Below are 20,762 nucleotides of genomic sequence, written 5' to 3'. Positions count from 1 at the left end.
GGAATAATTACAATAATATTCATCTATATATTATTTTTTTCAATTAAGGCACTATTTTTATTGAATAAAAATAATTTTTTACTATTCGGGTTGTGTCGGGTTTTAAAGTTATATATTGGGTCGGATGAAAACTTATTTTGATCAGATCAGATTGGGTCTTAGGTGGAGGACTCTTTATTCTCGGATCGGGTCGGGTAGACCAAAAACTCTACCCATATCCATCCCTACGCCTAGCATTTTAAATGCAATCCCTAACTTCACTTGTCGTCTTATCCCATCCTTTTTGCCTCTTTGAAACAACAAAACAATACACAAGATATGTGCCAAAAAAAAATTTGCTAACAAATTTCCATTAAATTTAGGCAAAAATGCAACACAGGTCCATATAATTTGAAAAAACCAATGTGACCATCGTGTTATTTTTTTCTCTTGATGTGACCCTCCAATTTAAAAAATAATTCTAATGTGATCCTTTGATAATCGTTATTCGTCGTTGATAGTTACGGTGCTAACGTGACGGTTCATGGTATTGATGTACAGTCCACAATAGTTGACAACGTAGCGGATAATAAAGTAGATAGGCTAAATTGGTAACTCAATCATGTAAGATAGACTGTCATGTCAACACCGTAACGGTCAAACGATAAAAAACATTAGTCAAAGGGTCATATTGAGAGAAAAATAATAAGAGGGACACATTAGGTTTTTTCCCAAAAGTATAAGGATCTCTGATTCCTTTTTATCTTAAATTTATCATTGTTTTGTACAAAAAATTTTAGTTTCAGATAATCATACGAGTTTCGATTATATTTGAAATTAAAATGAGTCAAAGCCTTGAATGAAAATAAAACTTTTTCTAACCCGATATTTTTATATCCATAAGACTCAGGAGTTTACTCAAGTATATTTAACTCCCTTATATATTTCAAAATTTAAAATATTTATATCAATTCCTAAATTATGATCCAAATTTTAAATTGATCACTAAACTTTAAAATCTTCTATATCAATCCTTATATATTTTATTTTGATCAATTCGTTAACGTGCATGTCGTGGGAATTGAATTCATGTTGTGATATGATTAAAATTGAATGATACTGATAATTTAAGGACCGATGTGGAAAGTTTTAAAGTTTAATCGAATCTATTATTTCTAATGATTATACTTTATATAAAAATTTCTTAATATATTATGGAATAATGATGGGAACATCAAATAAATTATTGGGGGTGGGGGTTATCAACTTAGTCCTACATTGAGTAATGAATTTATAAAAGAAAAGGAAAGTGATTGGACCACGAGTCAAAAGCTAATTTGGTAAATTTAACTTCAACCCCTAAATCAATTGCTTAATTATTATTTTAAGATTGATAGGTAAGCCATCATGAAAAAGATTAAGTGGCCATTGATTCTTTAATTTCCCTCCCCTTTTTTTAATTATACATGAACAAGGTTGTTCCACTATGTTGAGGACAAGACATGAACAAGGTTGGATTTATTGTGCTATATTTTGTTGATTTTCTAAGCTACCAACACCATCTTCAACTTCCTATATATATTTTTTATAACGTAGGATCTCCCAAGATCATGTTAACGAATCCGACCCTACAAGATAATTTTCGGAGAAATTAAAAGAACCCACCATTCTGTCCCTTCCTATATCCTTTATTTTAACATATATATATATATAGTCATGATATTTTAACATATATTATGTCCCTTCCTATATCCTTTATTTTAACATATATATATATATATATATAGTCATGATATTTGCTGTAATATTCCTTAATTTACTCAATAGGGCCTGACTTGACTAGTCAATGGGCAAAATATAAGCTCAAGCTCCTTACTCCTTCCAAGTCCCAATAACCCTCCTAGCCCACCAAGGCACAAATATATATATGGGTTGTCAGGGATGGACCTAGCGGAGGTGGTCGTTCCCCTAAAATCGAAAATTATCAAAAATTTTAGATTTTTTATATGTATTTTATATTGAAAATATGTTTTCGTCTCCCCTAAAATTTTATTCGCCCCTGAAGTTTTATTTAGTAAGGTTCCTGGGAAGTTAGGTGTTTCATCTATGCCTCGAGATGATTCAAATCCTGTGAGAAATGTGCCTCAGTTTCTGCTCCCTTGCCTCCCCCTATGACTGCTACAATGTCTGCTACTACAGGTAGTTGCTTCAAAGTCTTGAAGGCCTCCTTTATTTTCCCCAAATTTGGATTGGTAATTGAATGCTTTACAGTCCATAGTTATTCATGTGAAATATCGAAGAATATTGTTGCACACTGTTTAGCCGTGTTCTTATTATTTAAAGGTGATGCATAAGAGTACTGGTATTTGTATAGTGGTTCCTTAAAACAGTTTGTTACCATTCAGTAGGTTAGATTTTAATGATACGTTAATGACGAATTCTGTGCATTCTGCTTTTAGCTGTGCTTTTTTCTTTAATTATATGATAATATTTTACTCTTTAGGAAGGATATCACTAATAATCTATATTTGAGAAGCTTGTGTTTATGGAAAGCACATACTGGAAGAGAAGTAAACTCATTTCGCATGTTTTGAACCTACAGTTGTCCAGAGGCATCATTCAGAAACATAAGAACACAGCTAAAAGCATGATGTTTGTTCTAAAGTTTATTAACATCATGGCTACATGAAAAGATATTCTTATCCACCATGTGCATCAAATTAACAGATTGATTTCTGCTAACAACATGATGTTTGATCTAAAGATTAGTGGATAATGTCGATTCTCCGGGGTGATTGTCAGCATATAAATTAAGAACTAACTCCTATGCATGAGATATCGCCTAAATGTACTTTAACAGGTTCAGCATTAAATTTGACATCTATGATTGGAGCAAAAAGCCGAAAACCTTGACAACCCTACCATTGCATGCAAGTGATTAATCAGTGTTTAAATATGCTACAGTTCTACTTCACTTTGAGGCTTCCGTATTTTGCAGTGTTAAATATCCTCTTTGTGTCATCTCACTTTAGACTAATATCCCTCGTTTTCTTTGCCAGTTCCTGGTGCAGCAAGGCATATGTCAGAATCTTACATGGAGTTGAAGCTAAATCTTCAAGGGATGGTGCATGTTAAGTTTGCGATTCAGATCGGAAAGTTTGGAGGCAGAAGCTTCCTTTCATCTTATTTAAATTTTGTTCTCTGATAATGAATTTTTTGCGATCAACTGAATTCTCTTAATCCCATTTTTCAGGTACGATGTTGCACCTTTTGGCTCATAGATATTTGGAAACAGGTGATTCGGTAGGTTTGAACCCATTGTCACTGAATATGCAACTGCTAGTGCTTATTTAATATTGCATGATAGATTAAGCGTCAAATTATTCTCTTATTTCTTATGTTACTCGATCCTATCTTTCTTTTTTCTCACGAGATTGATAGATACTTTTGAAATGTCATCGTTATGCCTTTTTCCGTTTCACTTTTAAATAAAACATTCTGATGGTGCTATTCTATAACTTTTCAGTGGATTATGAACACTGAAGAACACCAAAATTTGGCATCCAAGAAAGAGTATTCCAATTATGCCTTGCTGTCTTTTGCAGGAAGTTCAGTTCGGTTTGCTGGTTTTGGACCCGAGGAGGATGAGTAGGTTAATGTTTGCAAGCATATCAGGCACGGTCCCTCCCATGTGAAGCATCTGAGTGTGTTGCAGTTCTTCCCGGGGACATTCTTGTTTTCAGGTAGATTTCCACTTACAAATGCCAATCGATGATAACACTCAAGTAATCTCGAGATAATATATTCTTTCAAGCAAACCTTTTCTAGTTTTCATTTTCTGGATTCTTAAAATTTTGAGGAAGGTAAAGATCAGGCCCTTTACTTCATTGCCTGATTGCGCAAAGGTGTGGAGGCATGATGTAGAGGTTGTCGTTGTAGATTTTGGTGCGATACGATCATGATCAGTCCGAGGTTTTAGTTAATGATTCAATTATGTTTTAACACTCAACATGCGCCCCACACAAACTATATTGAATTGTTTGAGTCTTGCATGTTCCATTCCTTAGGAAATCGTACCTCTAGGAAGGTTTGTCGCCGGCCCGAAACCATTTGTCACGGTTGGAAGAGATGAGCGTGGAAACGAAGAGAAAATGGTGAATTAGGGATTGAATACGAGGAGAATTGGAAAGGGGAATTAGGGATTGAGGTGCGAGAGGGAATGAAAATGGGAATTAGGGATTCTGGAATTGAAGGGCGAATGATATACCTGATGAAGTGGTCACGTGATCGGTTCAGGAGATGGTGAAGCAACCGAGATATTATCCAGAGGAAGTAGCAGCCCAATCAGTCCAAAAGGAGAGGAATAGCCCACGTGTTCAGTCCAATACCCTGCAAGAAGAGAATCTATAGTTGTTAATCTGTTAAAAGTACTGCCAGCTGGCATCCTTGCAAATGATTGTTTTTAGCCCTGTAACTAAATAATATAGGTTGTAATAGGAATTGGATTCCTTATGAAATGAATGAAGAATTTTTCTTTCTGTAATCTCTCGTTTCTTACTTCTTAAATCCTTCTTCTTCTTCGATTTCCTTCTCTAATATCTCAGTCTATCACAAATTGGTATTGAGAGCTTCGGCTCTGGCAAGTAAATCACGGCATGAAAGAAAAATCAGAGTATGGAGCAGATTTAGTTGGTTATAGAAATAGACGAAGATTTGACAACATTGGTGAAAAGGGTAACAATGATTCTAATCCACCTAAATGGTGGAGGCCCAAGAGAACAGAATTACTGCAATGGAGACTGAATGGCTACCAACCAAGGATATGTGGAAAACTCTTGAAGATCTTAACTGGCAGAGATGGAGAACAAGAGCAGTCTGAAGGTGATCAGGTAAACTCTCTGATAACTCTAAAAATGGGGAGAAAAATCCTGTTTTGGTGACTGTAGTAAAGGATAAATCAAGATTCACTTATAAAACTGATGAACCGGGAATATTGAAAGACAAGTTTGATGCTTGTTTAGCCCTTAAGAACAGTTCTAGGCCTGAGAATCAAGCGGGTGAAACAGTAACAATAGACCTATTATGGGATTGGAAGCTGAAACAAGGGACCAGGGAGTTCTTTTATCAGTTCTGGGTCAATGTGGCATAGACCTAAAATTGATTTACCATTTTTTGAGGGATTAATCCTAGGGGGTGGCTTAAAAATGTTTGAAATATTTTTCCATTTGTGGTGTTCCTGTTGAGTAGAGAGTAGAGGTAGTCACTATATACTTGACGGGAAAAGCAGAGGTTTGGTTTGATGGATATATTATGCAGAACACCATGTAACATGGCATGAATTTGAAGCAGATCTTTGTCATAGATTTAGTGACAAGTCTTTTTCTGATATAGTAGAAGAATTTACTAAGTTGACTCAGAAAGGGACTGTTGAGGCTTATCAGAAAAATTTGAAGAGCTACAACCTTATATGTTATTACAAAATCCTACATTAAATGAGGATTTCTTTGTGTCACTTTTTTATCAGTGGACTAAGGGAGGATATTAAACATATGGTGAAGGCTCTAGATCCTAAAAATTTGCCTGAAGCATACAAACAAGCAAAACTCTATGAATTATCTGTTGATTATGAAAACAGAAGATGGAGGCCCTCTTTTAAAAACCCACCTTACCCAAACCCCATGTTACTTATAATCAGCTTCATTGCCAGCAATTACCAAGAAAACATCATTTTCTAATCCTAAACAGAATCTTATGGATTATAGAAGGTAAAACATCTTGTTTCAAGTGTGGGGAGAAATTTCTTCCAGGGCATCAATTTAAGTCAAGGAATTTAAATCTGATGATTGAGGAAGAGGCTGTTGTTCCTACAGATAATGTTACTATGGAATCAGATCAACAATTGATACAGGAGAGGAGGTTCTAGAAATCTCTATGATGCTATTACGGGCTGCATTAGCCATATACATTAAGGATTCAAGAGCCATTAAGGGCAGACCACTTAGTATTTTGATTAACAGTGGAAGTACTCATAGTTTTTTGACTCCACGGTGGGCTGATGCTGGTATACATGTACACCATATACTTTGGCAATCACAGTAGACAATGACAACACTTTATAGTTCAACAAGATGTAATCAGGTGGAATGGCATATGCAATGACACTCTTTTGTTCATGATTTCAGACTCCTACAGTTAGGTGGCAGTGATATGGTGTTGGGGTGGATTGGATGAAATTATTTAGTCCTATTTTGATGGATTTTAATCGAATAACACTGAGTTTTCAATATCAAGAGGAGATATTATTATACAAGGACAACAACCATCTAATTTTTTGCAGCAAATTTCTGGAGCTACATTATTGAAGATGACAACATCAGATTCTCCTATTTTGGGACATGTGATTTTCTTGACTATGTCTGAAGATTCAAAACCTGTTCCAGCAACTCTTCAACCTCTTTTACAGAGATATCAATGTATTTTTTATGAGCCTACTGGTTTACCACCTACAAGGTCTCATGACCATGCTATTCCTTTAAAGCCTGACTCTACTCCTATCAATTTGAGACCTTATATTTCCACACAATCAGAGAGAAGTGGAAAGACAGATTTCTAGTATGCTTTCAGCCTCTATTATTCAGCCTAGTAGGAGTCCATTTGCTTCTCATGCCTTCTTATCAAAAAGAAGGATGGTACTTGGAGATTTTGTGTGATTATAGGAATTAAATAGCATGACTGTGAAAGATAATTTCATATACCTATGGTTGAAGATCTATTAGATGAATTACATGGAGCAGTTTATTTTTCCAAGATTGATCTCAGATCTGGATATTGGCAAATAAGGATTAAATCTAGGACATATACAAGACACATTCAGAACTCATCAGGGTCATTATATTTAAGGTGATGCCTTTTGGGCTTTCTAATGGCCCTGCTACATTTCAAGCTTTAATGAATGAATTGTTTAGTTCATTCTTTAGAAAATTGTCTTGGTATTTTTTGATGATATCTTAGTCTATAGTACTTCTATGAAGATCATGTTATTCATTTACAACTGGTTTTAGAAGTACTGCATCAGAATCAGCTATTTGCCAAGCGTCTAAATGCTTCTTTGGACAGACTCAAGTTGAATGCTTGGCCATATTATTTCAGCTAATGGAGTTTCTACTGATCCTAAGAAGGTGGAAGCTATGAGGAATTGGCCAGTGCCTAAGTCATTAAAGTCTTTGCGTGGATTCTTGGGATTGACAGGTTATTACAGAAGATTTATTAAAAAATATGGGTCAATTAGCAAACCTCTGACTCAGCTGTTTAAGAAAGACAGTTTTAAGTAGACTGATGCAGCCTTGATTGCCTTTGAAGAATTGAAGAAGGCTATGTGTGTTGCTCCTGTTTTAGCCTTACCAGATTTGGTAAGAGCTTTTATTTAAAACAGATGTCAGTTCAGGTGGTATTGGTGCAGTTTTATCTCAAGAGGGCATACCTATTGCCTATTTAAGTAAGGCTCTGAGTCCTAGACATGCAACACTCTCTTTATGAAAGAGAGTATCCTGCTATACTTCTAGCAGTTTCCAAATAGAGGCATTATTTAGAGAGTAAATCTTTGTGATTAAAACAGATCATGAACCATTGAAATATTTATTAGAACAAAAATTGACTACTGTCATTCAAAGAAATGCTTAACCAAGTTATTGGGGCTGGATTACACTATTCAATACAGGAAAGGTAAATCAAATGTTGTTGCTGATGCTTTATCTAGACAGTGGAAGATCATGCTGAATGTTTTACTATGAGCACTACCCTAATCATTCCTAGTTGGGTTCATGAAGTGAAGGGGAGTTATAAGGATGATTCTATAGCTAAGCAATGGATTTCTGTATTATCTTTTAATCCTAATGTTGATCTTCAGTGGAAGTATTCAGGAGGTATCCTTAGATTTAAGGATAGAGTGTATATTGGGCTGCTGGATCTCTTAGACTAGATACTTCAGACACTATGATTCCCCTTATGGTGGCCATTCTAGTCAGACTACCTATCAAAGGATTAGGTCTTACTTCTATTGGCCTAAATTGAAAGCTATGGGTAGCTAATTATGTAAGAGCAGTGAAGTTTGTCAACAGACTAAGGTGGAGCATGTGTCTAAACCAGGGTTGTTACAGCCTCTACCTATTCCTCATCAGGCTTGGAAGTAATTACTATGGATTTTATTGAGGGTTTGCCTACATCTTGAGAAAGAATTGTATTCTTGTTGATGTGATCATGTCTTGCACCAACTTCTTCATGACACACTCACATCATTGAAGATTCATCATGCTCAATATAAGGGTTATACCTTACTTTATATTATTTACTCATTATGCACTATATATTATTATGAGCATACATTTGTATCTTAAACTATGCTTGAATAATCATATGTATCATTCACTTGCAACTATATAATTTTCATGCATAACATATGTTCACATCTTTACTTAGCTTTATATTATGCTTATATATGTTTTAGATTCATTTATTATGTTTGCATATCATTTAGATATCATGGCAGCATGTATTCATTCATTCATTCATTAACTCATGTCATGTTATTCTAGCTCATGTTATGTTTACATTAGCTCACTAGCTTTAAATCCATGATTCTTTAGCTCATTTGCATGCATGCAGCTATTTTCTAGCTCATATATGTTTTCTTAAAGCTCATGAACGTCCTATGCCTTTTATCTAGCTTATATACATGTTATCTTAGCTTCTAGATGATCATTCATAGCTTATATCACTCAAACACCTCACGACAACATGCATTTTACCTTAAATGAGCTCACACATTGCTTACTTGGTTTGTTTGTTAATTCCTATAGGTGAAACACAAAGCAAGGCATATTATGGTAGCTTGGTAGCTAAAGGATAAGCATAAATTAAACAAGTATAATTCCCTACTTGTGGGTCATTCCTTCCATCTTGATTCCTAAATTCCTAGATTTATATCTAGTGGGTGAAGACACAATCACCACCCTCAAGCAGTTTGTGAAGACCGGGATTGTGCTTCATAGCATAGTTCCTCTTGGCGAGTTTGAGATACAACATCACCACCATCTTATTTCATCATCAACATCATCAAACATCCTTCATCAAGACCATCATCAATCCCATAATTCCACAACCATCTATTCTTATTCTTTCATTCCATTACTTATATTATTATTCATTTCTTAAACCATCATTAATCATATTTCTTTCTTATTATTTTGCAGCCCAAGCTTATTAATTCAAGGACATCAGACTTGTCAATCCTAGATCGGGACATAAGGCTATCTACTCTTTTCATCAAAGTGTGTAGATTCGCCTTACATCATTGTGGTGGTTGACAAGTTTACTAATATAACCATTTTTGGCATTAGCACACCTTACACTGCTGCAGAGGGGCCAAAATATACCAAGATTCTATCTACAAGTTGCATGGCCAGCCTAAAATGGCCATTTCAGACAGGGAAAAGACTTTCACTAGCCTCTTTTGGAGAGAGCTAATGAAACAGTTAGGCACTAAGACCCTATTTAGCACTGCTTACCATCCTGAAACTGATGGACAGTCAGAAAGAGTAAATCAATGCTTAGAACAGATCTTAGGGGTCTCTGTTTTTCCAACTAAAGCAATGGGCAAAGTGGTCCTCATGCTGAATGGGTAATATACTACCTACCATACTGCTCTTAAGTTAACACCTTTTGAAGTCCTGGCTACAAGCCTCCTACTATGGTATGGCATACAAACAGTTCACTATAAACATATCAGAGTAATGCAGAATAGGGAAGATATCAGGCAATTAGCAAGTCTCAGTTAGAAAAAGGCAAGTAATCGAATAAAGAAAAGTAGATAAACACAGATCAGAGAGAACTTTTCAGGTTGGTGATTTGGTTTACCTGAAATTGCAGCCTTATATACAGACCTCTCTTGCCTTGTGAAAAAATTTAAATTAGCAGCACGATTTTATGGACCTTATAAGATTATTGAAAGAATTGGAGAGGTTGCTTATAAGCTGGATTACCGGAGACCTCACGTCTACATCCGGTTTTTATGTTAGTTATTGAAAAAACATATTGGTGCAACCGTATCATCTTCAACAGATCCTCCTGTAATGGACGAAGAAGGTCAGTTAAAGATTGAACCAAGTCAAATCCTGGGCAGACGAATAAGTAAACGACAAAACAAACTGATAACTCAGTTATTGGTTCGTTGGACTAACCTAGATGCTACGAATGACACATGGGAAGATTATTCTGTGCTTCGAGGCCAATTTCTGAATTTTGATCCTTGGGGACAAGGGGACAAGGATCCTCTCCAGCGGCGGGTATTGTCACGGTTGGAAGAGATGAGCGTGGAAACAAAGAGAAAAATGGTGAATTAGGGATTGAGATGCGAAGGAGAATTGTAAAAGGGGAATTAGGGATTGAGTGCGAGAGGGAAATGAAAATGGGAAATTAGGGATTCTGGAATTGAAGGGCGAATGATTACCTGATGAAGTGGAGCAAAACGTGATCGGTTCAAGAGATGGTGAAGCAAACCGAGATATTATCCAAGAGGAAGTAGCAGCCCAATCAGTCCAAAAGGATAAGGAATAGCCCACGTGTTCCAATACCCTACAAGAATAGAATCTATAGTTATAATCTGTTAAAAGTACTGCCAGTTGACTCCTTGCAAATGACTGTTTTAGCCCTGTAACTAAATAATATAGGTTGTAATAGGAATTGGATTCCTTATGAAATGAATGAAGAATTTTTCTTTCTGTAATCTCTCGTTTCTTACTTCTTAAATCCTTTATTCTTCTTCGATTTCCTTCTCTAATATCTCCAGTCTATCACACAATTACAGGCTGCAGCAACTGCATGCCTTGACTAACACAGATCAGCAGAAAACCAGCACGGATCGTTCGACAACCACCACACCAGCTAATACAATGCAGCAGCAGCATAATCCAGATGTATCAAGGACAGCTCCAGTAGGTGTTTCACATGCTAGTATTTCTTCAGTAATTGCACAAACTGGTAATCCCGAATCAAAACACTACCATTGCTACTGGTAGCCCTCAAAACATACAGGGAGGAAAGTAGTAGGTTCAGACATTAATTTTACAAATGGGGCTAAGCCCCCCACTGAAATTCTAACCTCTGTGTTTTTTGTTTGGGGCTATTGTCATGTAATTACTACAAAGTTCATGAAAGTTTTAATTTAGTCCTTGAAATTTGTGTGTGAAAAATTTAAATTTTTGTTCATGTTTTTGTTTTGAACGTAAAACGTATTTGGTAAATAAAGCTTTAATAAATTTCAATTAATCAATTTAATTATAACAAAATAAAATTTTATACATTAAGCTAAAGAATACAATTTAAGTACGTATATTTCATGTTATAAAAATATAATATATATTTACTTATGTCAAACAAACATCAATTTGCAAATCCAAAGCCTTGATTTAATTAGGTAAGGTTAGAACTTTGATTTATTTAATTTATGCAATAAATAAGCAAATAAAAATTGTTTTTGCAATTTCCTCTCCTTCCACGCCCCCTTAGGCATTTAGTAGCAACTACTTCTCTGAGTGACTAGAACACTTCCACGTTTCTCCTTGCTTCATCCTATTTCGTCTCTACTTTGCTTTTATCAGACGAAAGCAGCGGAAACCCATAAATTTGAGCATAAAAAAGGGGAAAGGAATGGCTTTTTTCAAACTTCAAAGCCTAAAACCCAGACCATTTCGGAGTCATCAATGAAAGTGGGTTCGATTCGGTGCTACGTCAGCAGGTGCAGGGCGGTGTTGCTGCCTCGGTTCGGTGGACTGAGGTGTTGGAGCTCCGACCCGATGTGTCTGTTCCTGATCTTAAGCCCAATGAAGTTCTCGTTCGAGCCCGAGCTGTATCTATCAATCCCTTGATACCAGAGTAAGTGGGTTGAACTTTCTTGTATAACGTAAACGTAATTTTTTTTATTTGTTTATTGAATTGGATTGTTTGATCCATAGGAAAGTGAGAGAAAATGAAATGAGTTCCTTGTTTACTTTTGGTTTCCGTTGATTTAGTAGCTATACGAGCCGATCTCCTCGATGCATGTTGAAGGGGTATTTTAATTGAATTCCTTGTTTAAATTGTTCGGTTCATCTAGAGTTGGTTATTCGTAGCCATGAAAATGTGCAAAGAAATAAACGAATTTAAAAGCAATTTTCCTATATAATTTCTTAGTGCATGTTTGAGTTGTGGATCTTGAAACTGTATAGATTGGTGAACTAATTTCAAGAACTTCAAAAAGATTGAAACTAAATATGTTTGTATATAACGAAAATTTCAAATTACGTTTCAAGTCGTGCAACTAAAATTATGCTGCTTTAAATTCTCGAAAATTTTTGTTTTCCCAGATGCGATCGGGTTATGGTCGTTCCATTTTTGAGCCACTTCTGCCTCTCATTTTGGGTCGTGATGTTAGCGGCGAAGTTGCAGCTGTTGGTGCCCAAGTGAAGTCACTGACTGTAGGACAAGAAGTTTTTGGTGCTTTGCATCCAACTGCTGTGAGGGGTACATATACTGACTATGCAATTCTTTCAAAGGACGAGCTTTCTCCGAAACCAGCTTCAGTTACTCATGTGGTAACCTATACGATCATTTACTTATTCTCTCAGTGAAGAATAATTTGTTACTTTCGATGTTTCAGAAAGCGTAGATTGCTTGACTTATGAGTACTTGTTTTTCATTCATTCTGATTAGTCTTGGTGGATGATAATCTACTCTGCTCATATATTTGATTTCGTAATTCGCAGAATATTGTTTATTTCCATCCTTTTACTTCTAATAGTCGTGTAACACGAACTTGAGAATTAGTTTTGGGCGTTGTAGGAAGCAAGTGCTATCCCCTTTGCTGCATTGACTGCATGGCGTGCCTTAAAAAGTACTGCAAGGATATCTGAAGGGTATGTTTCTATCTCTAGGATGCTCATCCTTTTCAGTAATGTTTTTCATGTATTTCCTGAATCTTGATGAATTGTTGTAAAATTTTTGCTTTCTTAAGTGTCTTACCATCGATAAGTTGTTTGCACTCGTTCATGGAAATCTTTTATCATTTTTGAGGTGCATAGTTTTTGTCATTAAAGGTGAGAGGGTTCAAAAGGGCTTCTACTATAATGGCAATAGCAATCTGAAATTTCTAGTTCCGCGAAATTATTCCTGGCTGCTAAATTATAATCCATCCCAGTTTTCTTATAGTTATTCTGATGCTCATTATCTTTGGCTTTAACTTTTTTTAATTATTATTTTTTTATCTTTTGATATTTGTCCAATCTGAAATTGCTCATTATTCTCTATACAATAAAGTATGCCAACTGAATTTTACGACTAATTTTTCTGGGAAACTGTTGCAATGTATCCTCCCATGATCAAATTCTCATTCAACAGACAAAGGCTATTAGTAATAGGTGGTGGAGGAGCAGTAGGTTTTCTGCTATTCAGATTGCAGTTGCTGCAGGGTGCCCTGTTACAACAACTTGTGGAAACCAAACTATAAATCGTCTGATGGCAGCAGGTGCCGAGCAGGCTGTTGATTATACTTCTGAGGTGATTAATAATTGCGATTTGTTATTTTGTTATTGATAGTTGCTTGGAGTGCTTACTAATTTGCTCTTCTTCCCTAATATTGATCACTGATTTGAATTTAATGAGAGGCTTATTTTCAGGACATTGAATCAGTAATTAAGGGAAAATTCGATGCTGTCCTGGACACCATTGGTGTGCCCGAGACAGAAAGAATAGGCACCAATCTTTTGAATAGAGGCGGGCACTATATGACACTTCAGGTAAGAGATTGGAACCTTGTAATGATTGTTGTTCTTAGAAGGGCACTTCTCTTTTCCTCAAATACCTTTCTTGTTCGTACAACACTTTGAATCCTTGGACTTCTCCTGGAATTTTATCATGGCCTTTGTGCAAACCTTTTAAGAATTTATACTAGCACCGCACGCTGGGAACTTCTGTTGTGAATGCTGTGATGTAATTATTGGATGTTTAGTTGTATATGATCTTATTTGATCCTGTCATTGTAGGGAGAGGCAGCGGCGCTGAGCGACAGGTATGGACTACCGATTGGGCTTCCTGTGGCTACAGCTGTTCTATGGAAGAAAAAGATTCAGTACAAATATTCTCACGGAATAGGTACATGGTTTTTTTGTCATCCTACACTCAATAAACATATAGTTTCAGAAATGACGGTGCTTATTTAAAATCTATATAAGAAATCATCTAAGAAGAAATAATATTGTTAATGATTTCGCTTTCTGTTGATTTTCCGGTATATCAAGTATCACTCTGTAAAAGACATTAGCACGTGTGTCATCTTGTACATCATCCATGCATATTTTTCCATTCTAATAATGAATGCTGGTAAAACACACTATTATTCTAAGATTTGTTCTTTCTTCAATATATTTTGATCTCGAGTGTTTAAGAGGTCAAAGCCTTTCAATAAATGTATGCCATGAAATGGTGCATTTCCGAAACATGGATTCATATCCCATGACATTAATGATCCGCTGCCAAATCTTTCAATCACTTGTTGTATTGCAGAATATTCATGGATATACATGAGGGCAGACTTGGAAGGCTTACATGAGATACGCAAATTGTCAGAAGCTGGGAAGCTGACTGTACCTGTCGAAAAAACATTTCCGATAACTCGAGTAAGAGAGGCTCATGAAGCTAAAGACAAGAAACTGATCCTTGGTAAAGTAGTGCTGGAACTTGACTAAAGTAAGTTTATCACAAATAACTAGAGTTTTTCCTTCTAAATGTTCCTTTCAACATAAAATTGTTAATTATTAGGTTTTCAATGGTGTAGGAAAAATGGATCGCATATATTCCTATTTACGCCAATGATAAGAAAAAACTAGCTTCTTGATTTAACTTCAATGAATTATTGATTTTTGTATAAAATGTTTTTGAAATTCAATATTGAATCATATTTTTTTATGTTGAGATGTAAATAATTGGTATCATTCGCCCATCATGCTGATATAATGACAATAAACAAGACCTGATGGTCAAATCAAAGTAAAAAAAAAATGGATCTTAAAATGTGGGAGGAGGAAAAGCAGTAGCTGAAGCAAAGATGAAACTTGGGTGTTGAATCAGATGAAAACTTGGGTGTTGAATCAGATGAAGAAGGGGGAGGAGGAACAAACGGAGACAACCCAGGAAAGATTCGAATCCGACCTGGAAAATGAGAGTGAAGATAAAGAGAAGATATTTCCAGATTGATTACTGTTAATGGGCGTGAGTCAAAGCTGTCCCTATTTTGTTAAACCCGCCTAGGTCTTCTTGCTCCTTCCCAGCTGCTCTGCCAATGGCTATAGCAGCTGCAGCCAACAGCGGTGGAACTGTGATAAAAATGAAGCTTGTTGGGGGGTAAAAGGCAAGAATCAATTGCGCTGCAAATCAGAACCACAAAGGTCATCGGTTAAGCCTGCACCGATGCTGCTTTGGAGGAATGTGAAGCTCGAGCTGGCTGCAGTCGGAGTTGGTGCTGCTGGAGTTGGCTTTTGATGAGCCAGGTTAGTGGAAAGCAGTAAAAAGTTAATTTTTTTCTTCAAAAAAAAGCTTTTATCTTCGTGGTAAAGTTTGAAGTTTTATGTGTACATCAGTAATTTCTTTGTTTTCTATACAACAGTATTAGCTCTCGTTTCTTTTTACTTCGGCTGACAGTAAAAAATGTTTTGATTCTGATTACTGTGAATGCATTTGCCTTTAGAAAGAAAGCATATTACCAAGGCAAAGGGTCCATCAGAGATCAATCTTGGGCCATAAGATTGGTTTGATTTAGTATCATATTGATCATAGCTCATTAATCAGCTATTGCTTCCAGTTTTCAACCATCTCTTGGTTATAATGTGTATAAGATAATAGACAGGTACAAGCACATGAAAACTGCATCATCTTATTATACATATATATGTAATATTTTGCAGTCCATAAGTACTCCCTATCTTCGAATTTGTCGTCATCGAATCGGATTATTAGACAGAATAAGATATTAGACAGCAAGAAAGCAGCTTGGAATAAATTCTATCCCAAGCAAAGACTGAAACATATTAAAGGAAGCATCAAGGAGATAAAAGAGGGGAGTGCCTTACCCCGAAATGCCTTTCCAATCTATAGAGAGGATGTAGTAGACAGTAAATTTTTGCTCTGCCCTTCCCCTGTCTCAGTATCAAAGAAGTCCTGAAGTGCAATCATGTTAATGGTGCTAGACTTCAAGCTTCTGATTGCTTCAGCACTTGCCAAAGCTCCATCAACGGTTGTTATTATAGGAACCTTGTAAGCGAGGGCCATTCTCCTCAGCTGCCGACCATCAATCTGATCAAGTGCATCGAACGAGCTCGTGATAACCATCAACTGGATTTGTCCATTAGCAACCATATCACCAGCATGTGGCCGCCCCTCGTGCAGTTTCAGCACTCGTTCCACGGGGATACCTTTTAGTTCAAGAAAGTGAGCTGTCCCGGATGTTGAAACAATATGGAATCCCAACCCCAAGAAAGCTTTTGCGATTCTTTCAAGATAGGGCTTTGTCAAGTCATTTAAGCTGAGGAAAACCATGCCAGAGAGTGGCAGCCTCTGCCCAGCAGCAATCTGAGCTTTTGCAAAAGCTATTGCAAACTCAAAGTCAATGCCCATCACCTCACCAGTACTTTTCATTTCAGGACCTAGCAAAACATCACAACCTTGGAACTTCTCAAATGGAAGAACAGCTTCCTTAACCGAAACATGTTTGGAATCACCTCTTTAGTGAAATCTAGATCACTAAGTGACTTTCCTGACATAACAAGAGCAGCATATTTGGCCAGTGGATGCCCAATTGCCTTGGAAAAAATGGTATGGTGCGTGAAGCACGGGGATTTGCCTCAAGTAAGAAAACATCACCAGAAGCTGTGATCGCATACTGACAGTTCATGAGCCCACAGACATTTAGCCTCTTAGCCAGTTCTGTAGTCCATGACCTTATAGTGTTTAAGCAAGAAGATGTGATTGTTTGCGTGGGAATTGAGCAGGCAGAGTCACCAGAATGGACCCCAGCTTGCTCTATGTGCTCCATTATCCCTCCAATCACCACATTCCCATGTGAATCAGCAAGTGCATCGACGTCAATCTCAATTGCATCAGATAAATACTTGTCTACCAGTACAGGCCGTTCTGGGTCCACCTCAACAGCGTTCTCTAGATATGTCACAAGCTTGTCATCATTATATACAATCTCCATTGCTCGGCCACCCAATACATAAGAAGGCCGAACAACTACTGGGTAACCTATATCTTTTGCAATGGCAAGAGCATCATCTTCACTCTTGGCAATCCCTCCTTTTGGCTGCTCAATCTTAACTCCTTAAGGATTGCATTGAACCTTTCTCTGTCCTCAGCTGCATCAATGGAATCTGGTGATGTACCCCATATGCGAACAAGCCCAGCTCCGCTGGCAGCTAAAGGCCGATGCTTATCTAAGTAATGCTGGATGGGTAGAGCAAGCTTAAGCGGTGTTTGACCTCCAAACTGCACAATGATGCCATCGGGTTTTTCTAAATCAATAACATTTAGAACATCTTCAACTGTCAGGGGTTCAAAGTAAAGACGATCGCTGGTATCATAATCTGTGGATACAGTTTCAGGATTTGAGTTCATCATGATTGTCTCAAAACCAGCTACCTGCAAAGAGGAAAATCACAAAAAAGAGATTGGCCAGAAAAAAAAAGAAATCAGCAAATTGATGAAAACACTGAAATTGGCATAAGTAGCTTCGGATTATTGAATGTGTGGAAGCATAAACAGGAAACAGGGGATGCAAACCTGAAGTGCAAATGATGTATGGCAACAGCAGTAGTCAAACTCAATCCCCTGACCAATACGATTTGGTCCTCCACCCAAGATCAAAACTTTCTTCTTTCCAGTAGGATCAGATTCACACTCGAAATCATAAGAGGAATACATATAAGGAGTATGGCCTCAAACTCTGCAGCACAAGTATCTACCCTCTTATATGCTGGAACAACTCCCAAAGATAATCGTCTTTTCCGGACTTCTTCCTCTGAGGCCTGGTAGCGAAGGCTATCTGCTTATCACTAAAGCCTCTCTTTTTTACTTCATAAAATTCATCCTTTGTCAGATCAGACAAACTTCGGGACAAGAGATGTTGCTCCACATCTACTAAGTCTTCAAACTGAGTGAGAAACCACTTGTCAATGAAACTCAGCTCATATTTCATCTACTTTCATCCCCTTCTTCATTGCAGCATATAGCATGGATTCGTTCTGGGCTGGGAACTCTCAGACTATACTTCAACTGATCCCAATCCCAGTCAAGTTCTTAATTTCAGCACATCCCCATCCAGAGTAGCCACATTCCAGTGATCGGACTGCCTTCTGAAAGGATTCCTGAAATGTGCGGCCTAGAGCCATGGATTCACCAACGGATTCATCTGAGTTGTCAATATTGGTGGGGAACAGGGAACTTCTCAAATGCAAACCGGGATCTGCATCATTATTGTAGATGAAAGATTTTAGGAAAACAAAAGGAACCCAGAAGTTTATTATATAAAATCACATGCAAGTAAACTAAAAATTGAATGCTAACTCAATCTTGGCACAAAATGAATATTCTAATCTATTGTTCCTTCTATGAGATGCATCGTGATGTTGTAGATGAATGATCTTAAGCATTATATATGGAAATTACAATTCTGAGTTTTTATTGTTGCAAAAGAAACCAGTGCTTTCTTAACCTTATCTACATTGTAAACCCACAAAAGCATCCAAAGAGGCAAAGAAACAAGTTCCTCACCTTAGTCACTACATAATCAATAGAAGGCTCAAAACTTGCTGGAGTCTTCTTGGTAATATCATTAGGAATTTGATCCAAAGTATACCCAATTGACAACTTAGCAGCCATTTTCGCGATTGGAAACCCTGTAGCTTTCGAAGCCAAGGCAGAACTTCTTGAAACTCTCGGATTCATTTCAATGACCATAACTTCACCATCAACGGGATTAACCGCAAATTGCACATTTGAACCTCCACACTCCACACCAATCTCCCTAATAATCTTAACACTATAGTCCCTCAACCTCTGATACTCCTTATCAGTCAAGGTTTGCGCCGGCGCCACGGTAATCGAATCCCCAGTATGCACCCATCGGATCATATTTTCAATTGAACAAATTATCACAACATTATCAGCCAAGTCCCTCATGACTTCCAACTCATATTCTTTCCATCCCAGCAACGATTTCTCAACCAAAACCTGGGATGTCAAACTAGCAGCTAAACCCGACTTACAAATAGCCTCAAATTCTTCCTTATTATAAGCTATGCCACCCCCAGTTCCTCCTAAAGTAAACGCTGGCCTAATGATCAATGGGAACTCCCCGATTTCACTAGCTATTTGGAAACATTCATCTAAGGTGTTCCCTATCCCTGAAGGTGGAGTCTTTATACCTATATTTTTCATAGCTTGCTTGAACAAGTCACGGTCCTCAGCTTTTTTGATGGCGTCAAGCTTCGCTCCTATTAACTCCACGCCGTATTTCTCCAGAACCCGGATTCTGCCAGAGCCACGGCGAGGTTCAAGGCTGTTTGGCCACCCATTGTCGGTAAAAGCGCATCGGGACGTTCCTTTCTCGAGGACTTGTTCAACTAATTCCGGTGTCATGGGAGTTATGTAAGTCCGGTCAGCCAAATCCGGGTCGGTCATGATGGTAGCCGGATTCGAGTTGATCAAAACAACAGCATACCCTTCTTCCCTCAACGCTTTGCATGCTTGGGTGCCCGAGTAATCGAACTCACAAGCTTGGCCGATGACGATGGGACCGGCTCCAAGGATCATGATCTTTTTCAAATCCGTCCTTCTACCCAGTTTGACACCCTTTTCTTCCGCAGAGGCTATGGGACTCGCTTGGGCGAGGACACGTTTGGAGGGCGTGGGAGAGAGGCGGCGTTGCAGCGGCCATGAACGGAGATGGAAAGAGCTCCGGTTGGGGTTCGGGTGGGAAGCGGAAATGAAGGAAAATGGATGAAAGTTAAAGGATTTGGGAAGGATGGGTTTGGATAAAGAAGAGAAATGGTGAGTTGAAGAAGAAGAAGTGAAGCTTTTGTAGCAGCTCATCTTTGGGTTCTTCTCTATTCTTATGCTTAGCCTGAGTTAGAAATGGTGCGGCTGCTCGGAGTGAAGTGAGCTACTAAAGAAGAAACAGACAGAGGAGGATTTAACTAGGGCTTTCTTTTCTACGTTAGCATTTTGTTGAGAGTTTGTTTTCCCTTTTTTTCCATTACTATTTTTATTTATATTTTTAGGGTAAATTACATAACTAATCACCAACATTTTAGGACATATATACTAACCATTAAAATTTTAAAAGGCAAAAAGACATTAGAGGTCCCTGTAATTTTGAAAAAACTAATGCAACCCTCACATTATTTATTCTCTCAATGTGATCTTTATATTATTTTTTCTCTCATTGTACCCTTTAACTCGAAAAATAAATTCAATGTGGTTATTTGACCAATGTTTTTTCGTTATTGACCTCTACAGTGTTGATGTGACAGTTCACAATACTGATGTGACAATTCACAATATTGATGTGACAATTCACAATACTAATGTGACAGTTAACAATACTAACATGACAGTCTAGGGTGACAAATTAACGTGGTAGATTATATGACAAATGGACTAAATATAAGTTACAAAAGCATAATTTTATACAGAGATGCTAA

The 20,762-nt window shown here is 37.3% G+C and overlaps 1 protein-coding gene and 2 pseudogenes across 1 annotated transcript; 2 read left to right on the top strand and 1 right to left on the bottom strand.

Moving 5' to 3' along the window:
• Nucleotides 1–1,920: 1,920 nt before the first annotated feature.
• On the top strand, nucleotides 1,921–11,051 carry LOC120159194 (annotated as a pseudogene).
• A 1,326-nt stretch (nucleotides 11,052–12,377) lies between these two features.
• Nucleotides 12,378–14,829, top strand: LOC120159068 (reticulon-4-interacting protein 1, mitochondrial-like). The gene is given in 7 exon segments (XM_039169738.1): nucleotides 12,378–12,605; nucleotides 12,853–12,926; nucleotides 13,408–13,445; nucleotides 13,448–13,566; nucleotides 13,686–13,805; nucleotides 14,052–14,160; nucleotides 14,572–14,829. Coding segments are annotated over 7 exon segments (870 nt in total). The 3' UTR covers nucleotides 14,754–14,829.
• A 1,241-nt stretch (nucleotides 14,830–16,070) lies between these two features.
• Nucleotides 16,071–20,238, bottom strand: LOC120159069 (annotated as a pseudogene).
• Nucleotides 20,239–20,762: the final 524 nt, after the last annotated feature.

Source organism: Hibiscus syriacus, unplaced genomic scaffold, assembly GCF_006381635.1.
Source record: "Hibiscus syriacus cultivar Baekdansim isolate YM2019G1 unplaced genomic scaffold, ASM638163v2 tig00111342_pilon, whole genome shotgun sequence".
NCBI classification, from domain to species: Eukaryota; Viridiplantae; Streptophyta; class Magnoliopsida; order Malvales; family Malvaceae; genus Hibiscus; species Hibiscus syriacus.
The sequence above is the reverse complement of the archived record's forward strand: the minus strand, read 5'-3'. Positions and strand labels throughout refer to the sequence as shown.